Below are 11,502 nucleotides of genomic sequence, written 5' to 3' on the forward strand. Positions count from 1 at the left end.
ACAAATGAGTGACTGTACAACTGCATGAGTGTGTGCATGCTTCATCTCCACCTTCTTCAGAGCAGTCCTTCCAGTTTTACCTAGTTTAGTTTTATAGCGCCGGTGGTTCTGGGTAATTGCTGGTTGTGTCCAGCATGTCCGACCTTGTTTTGGTTCTAGTGCCAGCTGCAACACTAAAACTGTCCCCAGTGGGAAGATTTATTATAATAAAAGCACCACTTCTAACCACTAAGCCTGTATTTGTGGCTTCAGGAGTTAAATGTTAACGTTCTGTAAACTGATATGCTATTAGCTTAGCATGGTTTAGCACTCTGAGCTCCAAAGAGCTAGAAATAAAAAACTAGAGTTCGACTGATATGGATTTTTGAAGGCTGAAACAAATATTGGGGATGGATATCGATATTTTTGGACTGAAGCTGCTGTTATATTTTGTGCAAATTTTAAATACGTTAAAAAAAATATTAAGTATTCAGTGTTTCCCCCAGAATTTTCTTCTTGTCAGGCCTCTGAAACAGAATTCAGACCATCATGGGACACTAAAACTCTCCACTGACACCCAGACTGATGAAAGACTAATGATAGCTGGACGATACTGACTGGCTGATATCTAAAACACTGTTAAAAACAGCTATTGGCGATGTATTTCTCTTCTTGGTGGATAACCGGCCAATCGTAGACGAGGTGACGTCACCTCCAGATGTTTCCAGCAGCTCCAGTGGAGTTTGATATGAGAAAATGTTTCAGGATGTTTCAGGTTTTGGTGTCAGTCCCTCAGAATCAAAGAGCGAGGGCTTCTTTCTAGAGCCGCCATTTTGCACCAAGAGACGTTCAACAATCATACAGGAGAGAAATCCATCGTAGAAGAGGAGAGAGACCAGTTTCTCCACCCACAGGAGCAGGAGAGAGACCAGAATGCACTGCAGCAGAGAGACAGGTTGGGTTTCGAGGAAGGGGCGCGACTCTTTTTATTCTCTTACTACGCCATCACTATCGCCATTGCTCTCTCCCCTTCTCTAGGGGTTGTCAAAAGGCATTCTGGGAAACGTAGGAAATCACTAACTGGAGTAGAAGCATACGAGGCAGGTTGAGGGAACGTGGGTTCACCAAAAAAAGGTAAATTACAACACTAAATAACTCCTGGAATGTACTGACCATCACAGACTGAAGCTATATAAAGAGCGTCAGAGTATCTGGGGGGGGATTTCTCACCTTGAGGCAGAGCTCGACGCAGAAGGCGGTGACGGCGAACAGCCAGGTGTTGAGGGCGTAGTGGTGCCAGAGGGCGTAGCTGAGCACCACGGGCAGCACGAACAGCGCCAGCGACACCAGCAGCACGGGGAAGTGGCGCCGGAAGGAGGAGACGTGGGAGGCGCTCAGCGACATGAGGACGGGGTCCGTCATGCCGTGGATGAAGTGGAGGATGGCCGTCAGCAGGAGGCACATGTTCCGGCTCAGGCGGACCTGCAGGGCAGAACATCAACAATCATGTTGCGTTTTTGTCACTCATAGTCACTCAGCTTCAAAGTGGGCTTGGCCGATATCCAAAATTTGATATCGCGATGCTGTCCCACCAAAATATCGCGATATAAGATGTTTTTTTCTGTGTTTTTTCTTTTTTTTTTTGTATTTTATTTCTTCTAAAACAATAATAACATAATTTGCTCATTCCTACTATTTCGATATTTAGTGAATATCACAATATTTTCCGCAATATTGTTGAATAGTGGCTCAAGCCTAGTTCAAAGAGAGAAAGCAAGAAAGACAGAAAGATTATTGAAATATAAAAAGTAAAATCAAAAACCTCTGCTGTTAACGAACTATATTAAAGCTGCAATATGCAACTTTTTACACATTAAAAAACAATAAATACACAGGATATATTCTACATCTTCAGTCTGTGTGTTCAGGCCTAAATCCCCTGTTTGCCTGAAATTGACTTTTCAGTGATGTTGGGACATTTTGGGGCGTAAACCATTTCCTTTGGGCGTGTCTTGTGGGCGGGGCCAGCGGTGAGCCGGTAGTGAGGCAACAACAACAACAACAACAATGGAGGAAAGCAGGAAGAAAAGAAAGAAGAGCGAAGCTGAACGTTCAGCAACACGGCGAACATCAGCGTCAGATCGGCTGCGGAGGCTTTACGCTGCCGGCGACCTCAGCCTCAGCAGAGATGCCGTTTTCACATTATCCCTCACTTAGTAATCAATCAATTAAGCTGCTGGATAAACGATTGCCGTTAATGACATACCAGGCGTTCCTCGGGGTCCAGGCTGCTGAGGCCGGTCTGCAGAGCCAGGATGAAGAACAGAACCGGAGCCACGAAGCCCAGACGTTTGTCCTCCTCCTCCGTCGAGCCTGGAGGGGGACGGGTGCAGCGGTTATCAAAATGGATCACGACACAGAGAAGTAACACAATCTTCTGGCATGTACTTCTCATTAATTCATTAAATTATCACCCAAACAAATGCTGACATTATGTGATACAATGTATTATGTTATATGTTACAAATATATAAAATTCAACCTTGCATCTAACTGTTTTACTGGTTACCCAAACAAATGTTTTTCAAAATATCAGTTTCTTGTCATGTTTTGCTTGTAATGTGTCGTCTCCACGCCCTGCCAGCAGATTACAGATATTGGACTCCAGTCACTTATTACATTAGATTACATTTGACTGATGTGTGAACTTTATTTTTCTGATTTTTGAACTTTTGAACTATGTAAAGTGTCCTTGAGTCTGAAAAAGGTGCTCTTAAATTGAATTTATGATGATTATGATTATTATTACTACATACTTAGTTCTCATAGTCAACATACGTATGGCTGATGCACATGTTGTCCAGTGTGCATCTCCACACGCAGGTCCCCCACATCACTCACAGGCCCACACACACACACACACACACACACACACACACACACTCGTACCTATGAAGGCCAGGATGCTGAGGCCCAGGTAGTGTGCGACAGAGGAGATGACGGCGCTCATCCCCAGCACAGTGAGCGTGGAGTCGCAGCCGGAGATGATCAGGTTACTGGACAGATCCCAGAACACATCCCAGCTCAGCAGGTAACCCTGCAGGTAACCATGGAGACGGTACAGTCACACAGACACACATGTAGCCACAACACAAGTCCCACTTTTTCCTGCGTGCAACAGTGTGCTACAGCTGCACTATTACTCTGAATTACTCTATTACCCTGAAAAGCCTCTGTTACTCTGAAGGAATAGTAGGCTTTCAGGTGATGTAACCGCCCCCCACCCCCACACCACCTGGCGGCCATATTGGAGGGCTCAGCTCTGTGAACAGCTGATTGTGTTTCTAAACGTAAAGCTTGTCCGTCTGAACAGAAATGTATAGATTCACCTCGCAAACAAAGGCCAGTGAAATTATCAAATTCATTTTTAATTCATTCCCTGTATAAAAGCCCTGTTCAGCAGAGTGTACGGTCCTGATCTCACCTGTGGGTCAGAGTTCCCGTCCGCTGCGCCTCCCGTGGCGTCGCCGCTCTCCCTCCTCACCGCCCGCACCACGTAGACCAGGATGAGCGCCTGGGCGGTGACCCGGGTCAGCCAGAACACCCGCAGAACGTCAGGGAAGCGGATCCTCTTCCAGGTGTCCTCCAGCAGCAGCTGCAGCCCGTAGATCCTGTACATGTGCCGAACGAGCAGGTAGACGTACCGGCACGAGTAGTAGAACCACTTGAGTCTCATGGCCAGGCACACGGCCGTGTTGAGGGCCAGAACCAGGCCCGAGAACACCGCCACCAGCTGCCGGACGTCCGCCGGCAGCTCGATCATCAGCCCCCACAGAGGGATCATGATGTCCAGGACGACCAGCGCGGCGAACACCGACTGCAGGTTGAGCAGGAAGACGTAGCCCACGCCGAAGAAGAGCTGGACCACGGCCATGCCCAGCCACAGCGTCGGCCCGTTCCTGGGCAGCAGCCTGAACCCCAGCGCCGCTTTGTAGTAGGCGCTGTAGAAGTCTATGTGGGAGGTGGCGTAGTAGTTGATGAGGACGGCCGCCACGCCGAGGAGAACCGCGAAGAACAGGGTGTAGAACTTGAACAAGGCCTTCTGGGAGAGGACCAGCACCACGCTGGAGATGAGGATACCTGGGAGGAGAGAGACGCAGGTCGCAAAGATGAGCATGAAACAGGTGGAATAGAATACAAGTTCCTCACATACAGGTAAAACCAGACGAATGCTGGCAAAATTTGACGATAGCTGGTTTGTCTAGTCGAGCAGTCACTTTGGCAGGTAACCAGTCATTGTTTGAAAGATCATTTGAATCAGTCTGTCTGGTAAAATAATTCAAGTGTTAGGTGAAATTTTAGGTGAAGAACAGCAGAACATGAAACAGGGGAAAGCACATGCCAAAACCAGTAAATTCTAACACTCCGTCAAATATTTACTAAGACATAATCCAGACAGGTGGACTCTGGGTCACTTTTAAGAGTGTGTTGTGTCACACAGATAGAAAATGTAAACCTTAAAAAAACACTGACAATATCCAAGGCTCACAAAAGTGAAAAAAAAAGTTACTGCAGCACCTGTGGCAAGATGAAAACAAATGAAAACACACAAAACTAAATCGATAAAATGGCCACAGAGCAAGCTGTCAGGACAGGTCTTCCTCCTAAACGGCATGCTGTGCAGAATACATAATAATAATGTAATATACATCTACATGGGGACTTGTTCTTGTCACGTGTGGCGGTAACAACATGCTAAGCGGTAGAATACTTTCCACATGAACAAGCACAGTACTGAGTCTACATGAAAACCACTGCGCAATCGCTATGGCAACATCATCATCAAGAGGCAAGGGGGGTCAGGGATGACACTTATGACACTAAAAAACATTTTTTAAAACCTATGTCTGTTCTTTATTGACCATTATCTAATGAAGCAAAAGTTGTGTTATTGCGATTTAACGTTAACTATGAATCTTCACACCATAGCTCCACAATTCCCACAATGCATCATCGTCATGAACGCACCTCTGAACTGGCGTCTGTTTCTGCCCTGGACCCTAATTTGAGACATTTTAGCCTCACTGAAGGCAGTTCCCAAAGCGGGGTGCAGGGACCTCGAGGGGTCCTTGAGTCGCTCCCCAGGAAAACGAGGAATACTTTAACATCGCTATTAAATAATCTGACAGCCGTCTGCACAATGAGACAGAGTATAACAGTGACTGATCTAATCACAGCTCTACTTTCCTCACTCTTATCTCCCCACATACAGGACAGATCATTTACAAGTCTGCACTAAACCACATCTACCAACTGCATGTTTATTAAAAGGGGGTTGTTGGACTTATTTGCATCTATGCAGGGGTCCTTCACATGACTTCACCTGGTTGAAGAAACATGAGACTAAACTGCTGGCTGACCCACTTTAGCGGCTCCTTATGTGGCCTCTTGCCTTGCCAAACCCAGATCTCTTGGCTACTGCTGTAGGAGTTTAGAAGGCACACACCGTCCAAAGGTCCAGAAACTGTACAAACGGAGAATTATGTAACCTGCTGTTTGTTTGTCATCAGGCTACAGCATTTGCCTGCCAGTGTGTTGACACTCCAGAGACAGTTTGATGTTTCCCAGATTGTCTTTGTGGGTTGGAAAGTAAGAGAATAAAGTATAGGAACGAAGTAAACAGCTAACCTACATCGGTCAAGTCCAGCTATAATGTGTTTTGAGAGACCGGTAGCAAACAAAATAGCAAAGGTTAGCTAGCTAGCAAGTAAATAAAGCTGTGTCAAGCTAGCACAGGGTTATGGCCAACTAGGTGACGTTAAGTACTAGGTCAGACATGCAGCCTGGCTTGTATTTATGTTACTGCCGGTAGCTAAATCGGCTTTGGTCGAGCCGAAGTGTTCAACTTGACGGCGGACTGACAGGTGACAGAGTCTCACAGCTAACTTACAGACTGCCGCTAGCTGTCAGTTTACTGAGTGTTACCGACAGTTTGGGGGCCGGAGGCTCCAGCACTACAGTCTGCAGGTCATTCTCATGCTTACCCATGACTCTGACAAACACCTTCCCTGCCGCCCCGGCCCATCCTGAACCAGGGTCATAGTAAGAGTTAAAAATGGCGTCGATAATAAAGATGCAGGGCACTCGTAGAGCCACATCCAGCACGGCCAAGGCCTGCTGGCCGATCCGGACTTGAGTGGACGCCATGCGGCTTCAGGGCTCCGGTCCTGGAGGAGTCCGTCTCTCCATGTACCGATGGAAAATCCCCAGCCGCCGCTTGTCTTCGGTTTCGCTTTGCCTCACGTTATTTAGCGGGGACCCCGCCGTCCGCCATCTCCGCTCCGCTGAACCTCCTGTTGCTATGCGAGGAACGCGGAAGTTGCTAGCTTCTTCCGACGTGACGTGACGTGACGTGACGTGAGAGCGTCAGAGGGTGTGGCAGCCGACGTAACTGGTTTTATGTAAAGGCATGTCTAGATCATCCCAAAGCTCAATAGCCTAGTGACTAACTGTCAAAAAGAGATTCTTGAAAGATTCTTGTATAAAAATATTTCACTGCAAAAATGGTTAAATTGATAGATATTGTTATACTCCCCAAAACTAAAAAAGAACCAAAATATAGCCTGGGCGTATGGGAGTTGAGACATATAAACTCATGTAGATTAATAATACAAGCTCCGAGAGCTTTCAAACTTGACATGCTAGCAGTCAGAAAGTTGCTTAACCTAATAGAAAAAACTGGATGTGAATATCTTGATGCATGTAGGAAATATAGACCTGTGAACACATACCTAAAATAAGCGGAAATGTAAAAAATGAATATCTATGCAGAATGTTCTCATTTACTTTGTAGTAACTCTGCCATGGGTTGTCATAGAAACACGGATGAGGGAAAGGTATGGTTGTTACATCACTAAATGTATGAGGTGTCCCAAACAAAAGAAAACGAAACATTGACATAATGAAGTCTCCAGTCTAACACCCATTATTATCATTATCAGTGGTGAGAAGAATGTTGACAAATTCAATGTTACTGCAAAGAAAAGTCACTTGAGGAAAAGTGCTGGTCTATAATGTTAATATATATATGATACATTTCATATATGGAAACAAAGATACAATTGAATCAGGTTGAAATTGAAATAGAACACCTTTATTGAAATATTTACATATACAAATATATATTTGTATATATAATATACAAAGATATTAAACTGTTTAATCTCTATGCTCTGAAATCAGATTTTGCCCACTGTAGTCAGCTGGCTGGACAGAGGGAAACTGTAGTAATATATAGTAATATATTATAGCATATACCCCGGCATATGCATACAGCATCAAGAACAATGGAAAACTCTCCAGGAGTTACTGGATTGTAACTCCTACAATTTTGTACTTGAGAAATTCAGAGTAGGTATGGAACACCTCCTTTGCTGAGTCTGGCTGACTCAATACAATTATATTATTGTTAAACCATTGTTCAAAAACGAAATCTTAATCTTAAATGTTTTTTGGACTTTGGGACGCGGTTGGAGGATGTGATTCCTTTCCAATACTTTCTGAAAATACGTTCAAGAGGAAAGGAGTCAACAATTTAGAAAAGGATTTATAATCTCATACAAACTCAGCTGTGAAGCCGTCCCTGGGGATTTGCTGTTTTCCAGATGGTAAATAGAGCCAAAAATTGCATCTGTAGTGATTGGCACCTCACAGTAGTCAAGATCTACTGAGAGGGGAGTAACATTAGAGAGAATCAAAGGCAGAACAGCATAATCCAAGTCTTTTGTAGTGAAACGATTGCACTGTGGGTCAAAAAGGTCCTACAGCAGCAAGCAGAGCGCTGTGGGGCGACCAGAACATGGAGACAATAAGGAGATAATGAGGTAAATATTGGATTTTTTGGACCCACAGTGCAATTGTTTGGCTACAAAACACTTTGGCTGCAGAAACTGTTTGGAGAAATTTGATGGACATTTTATGCTTTTTTTTTGGAGCTGTAAAAAGTTGTAATGTTTACTTCAATAGTTTGGGAGAAGGCTGAGATGGAGCTACAGGGGCTCGAACTCGCTGTGTGTTTACTGTCCTAACAACTTCAATAAGTTTCCACTGACATGTGAGTAGATAATGAATGAAGTCTTATTTGGGGATGAACTACTCCTTTAATAACTGAAAAGACAATAATTACATCTTGTTTGGCATCTTGATTATTTTAATTCTACAGCAAAAACTGGAGCATGCAGTAGAAATAAAAGAAAAATGGAAATCTTTATTTTAGAAGATAAGAAGATACTCGACTTTCCAAACAAGGCAAGAGAGAGTCGACCCTGAACCCAATGTTCACACACACAGAGGCTTTGTGGAGATTTGAGCACAGAAATAAGTAATGTGGCACTGAATTCAAGTCATTTTTTCGAGCGCCTTTCAATCCAAACTTAGTCCACGTGGTAGATCAGGGCTCGGGACGAAGCAGCCGGTCTTCAGAGGGTTTTGAACCGGTTTATCATCAGCCGGAGCTGAAGAAAACTTTGATGGTGTTGTTGTAGATTGTGTTGGCGATCTCCGCTGGGTCCTCTTCCCTGGCTGCTGCCATCACCTCCAGGACTTGTCTGGGAGACACAGTTAACGAAATATATTCATTAATAATAATAATAATAATAATGATAATAATACTAATAAACTGACGAACTTCTGCTTCATCGTCGGAGGTTACAGATCGGTTCTCACTGTTGCCAAAAATGTTAAGAAGCAACTTCCTGTCTCCTCCAACTCTGTGATCACTGATTCTGTGTTTCAACATAGTGTATAACACCATACATAATCAATATCATAATCGATAGCAATACAATCGAATTTGCGATTATCTGAGAGAATATTGCAATTGTGATTCATATCATCAAGTTTTTCTTGTCCTGAATTTTTTACAACTTCAAAATTGTTTAAAGAAAAATTATTTAGTTAAAAGAAAAATAGATGTCAGTGTGCAGGATTTACTGAGTTTGAATATGATGAAACATTTTCACCAATATTGTATTTGATTCATGGACTCTCTCTCTCTTAAGCAATTAATTGAAGCCTCTGCGATTTGGAAATTGCAGAAGTTCATATTACGATTTTGATTTTTTTTTTTCTATTAATTGTTCAGCTCTAACTGCAACACTATAAAAAGCGGTTTGATCGAGGCTCACAAAATGCTAACTGGCTAACCGAGGCTAACGGTAATTTCTGTGCTGTTGGCATTGTGTGAGCCTCGATCAAACCAACTTTTAGAGTTTTTCAGTCGTCTGACAACAGAAACAGAAACATCTGTCAGTGACAGCAGCTGGATTGTGTTATAATCTCTGTTGAAACACTAAATCAGTGATCACAGAGTCGGAGGAGACACAAAGTCCCCTTCTTGCTGGTAATAGTAAGAACCAATCTATAGTACGTCAGCCATGTTGGTGAGAAGGTTCTATTACAATTAACTCTGTATTGAGAATTAAAGAGACAAAATTCTGCTCACATGATGTGACACGGCTCGTTCCTGTCCTTCAGACAGTGCCCCGCCTCCCATTTCTTCTTCGTGGGAAATGTAGTTTTAATGTGTTTGGAGCCGGCATGAGTGTTCTTCACCCCACACCACGGAGCATCTGGAGGGATCAGAGACGATTTATTGATTGATTGATTGATTGATTGATTTCACTGCCATGTTTGCAGCCTGTGTTGACACACTTCTGTAGTTTGCAGCAGCTCGTATTTGTAGCAAATCTGACATGAATGTGAAATGTGTCTCATGGAATTCACACTTCCTAATTTTCATAATAATATTATCGAACATCCTGTGGTTGTGAACTTGTGAACCGGCCAAAATTACCTTTCTAGAATATTAATTTTTAACAGCAGCGTCCATTCTGTCACTCAAGTTCTAAGGTAATTTCTATTCTAGTTACCATTTATTAGCCATATTTTGTAAATTATCTTTTATATGGCAGAAAACTGTCTGAAACCAACCTGTTTCTATCATAAGTCTCTCGGTAGGAATAGACTTCATAGCTTCAATATTGGCCTCTGTTTTCAAGGAGCTGAAAATAGAAAAAAGGAACACCTTTCAATTCAAGTCAACTTTGCTCGAGTCCCAAGTCAGTCTGAAGTCTTGAGGCACAAGTCTCAAGTCAAGTCCATGTCATTAATGTCAAGTCTCAAGTCTAAATGTAGAACAGCAAGTCAAGTCAGAACAAATCAAGAGTCCAGTATCAATTTAATATCTTAAAGAAAACTAAATATCTAGGACTTTTCAATGCAATATGGTTTTAATAGGATAAAAACTTGGTAAGAGCATCATGAGTTTGATTTCTATAATCAGTTTCAACTTCAATAAATTCAATCATTCCATACAAATTCAGAAAACAGAATTTAAATTCAGTCGTCTGCTGGAACAAATCTCATCACTTTCAATCTAAGTCATTTACACAAACACAAGATCTCAAGTCAAGACTTTAGAAACCTTTTCAAGTCATCAAAGTACAAGTCAGAGTCAAGTCCCAAGTCACCAGAACCCAAGTCAAGTCAAGTCAAGTCTCAAGTCTTCTCTTCATGCAGCAAGTCAAGTCTCAAGCAGTTCAAACTGAGACTGGAGTCCAAGTCATGTGACTCGAGTCCCCACGTCATTTACTACTGTTAAAAATCCCTTTTAACTGTTTGTTTAAAAAGGGAGAATGGAGTCTACTCCTCTTCACTGAGATAGTAGGAAAGCTGAGACACTGTTTAACATTTTTGAAAGGAAATCTAACTCATTACATCTCATCATCCTCTCACCATCCATTTATTCCAATATAGAGGTCCAGGTCTACGAGGGCAGCAGCCTCCTCCGCGCTGCCATCAAATGAGTGAACCTGAAAGGAAAATTAAAGTGGAAATTTGCAAGAGCCTTTTTTTTTTTAAATCTTGTCTCAATCTTTGGTGATGAGCGGTCACTGCTGTGGTGTTTCTGCACTACACTTCCCAGAGATCACTTTGGTGGTGTGCCAAAATTAGTTTCCCCTAAAGAAATTAACAAAATAATTTGAATTTTTGTGGATTGTTTTGCTATTGTTCACTTTTCTAGTTTTTACAATCATTTCACGGGATTACAAAGAATGAAAGTAACGCCTGATGGTGAACGCTTGTTTATGATATTAATTTCTCAGCCCACAAAACGTTTATTGATTATACAAGGAAGTTGTCAGGCTCTACATTTGTCGACTTATTTAGTAAACACATTTCCCACATGATAATTTCCTTGTGCAGTGGCAAAACAGCAACACACACCGAAGACAAAACGAGGACAAACCGCCACTGAAACAGTTTTTAGGGGACTACAAATTTTAGCACAACACAGGAAACGCAAAACGCATCACTTCCTGTGCGCCAGAGGATTTTTCCCAGGAAAGAGCGACCAGACACCGGCTGTTTAGAACAGACAGTGGAGAAGATTTATTTATTTATAATTACATTTATTTATATGAAAATATAACAAATTATTACTTTAAAATAGGGTTTTGTTAC

At 42.7% G+C, this 11,502-nt stretch overlaps 2 protein-coding genes across 4 annotated transcripts in view; both read right to left on the minus strand.

The window, feature by feature from the left end:
- Positions 1–6,317, minus strand: part of rnf139 (ring finger protein 139) — a 328,745-nt gene extending 322,428 nt beyond the window's left edge. For both annotated transcript variants that reach the window (XR_013507471.1, XM_071922337.2), the window contains exons 1-5: positions 6,024–6,317; positions 3,464–4,119; positions 2,929–3,076; positions 2,246–2,352; positions 1,210–1,461 (exon numbers count right to left, since the gene is read on the minus strand). Coding sequence is in view for 1 of the 2 variants with exons in the window: in XM_071922337.2 (XP_071778438.1) it covers positions 1,210–1,461; positions 2,246–2,352; positions 2,929–3,076; positions 3,464–4,119; positions 6,024–6,186 (1,326 nt within the window). In the remaining variant the exon portion in view is untranslated. The remainder of the gene's footprint in view (positions 1–1,209; positions 1,462–2,245; positions 2,353–2,928; positions 3,077–3,463; positions 4,120–6,023) is intronic.
- Positions 6,318–7,922: 1,605 nt separating this feature from the next.
- Positions 7,923–11,502, minus strand: part of tatdn1 (TatD DNase domain containing 1) — an 8,470-nt gene continuing 4,890 nt past the window's right edge. For both annotated transcript variants that reach the window (XM_071922338.2, XM_071922339.2), the window contains exons 9-12: positions 10,774–10,850; positions 9,970–10,040; positions 9,482–9,608; positions 7,923–8,585 (exon numbers count right to left, since the gene is read on the minus strand). In XM_071922338.2, coding sequence (XP_071778439.1) covers positions 8,483–8,585; positions 9,482–9,608; positions 9,970–10,040; positions 10,774–10,850 — 378 coding nt within the window. In that variant the 3' untranslated portion in view covers positions 7,923–8,482. The remainder of the gene's footprint in view (positions 8,586–9,481; positions 9,609–9,969; positions 10,041–10,773; positions 10,851–11,502) is intronic.

The sequence above is a fragment of the Centroberyx gerrardi genome, chromosome 19, assembly GCF_048128805.1.
Source record: "Centroberyx gerrardi isolate f3 chromosome 19, fCenGer3.hap1.cur.20231027, whole genome shotgun sequence".
In the NCBI taxonomy this organism is placed as follows: Eukaryota; Metazoa; Chordata; class Actinopteri; order Beryciformes; family Berycidae; genus Centroberyx; species Centroberyx gerrardi.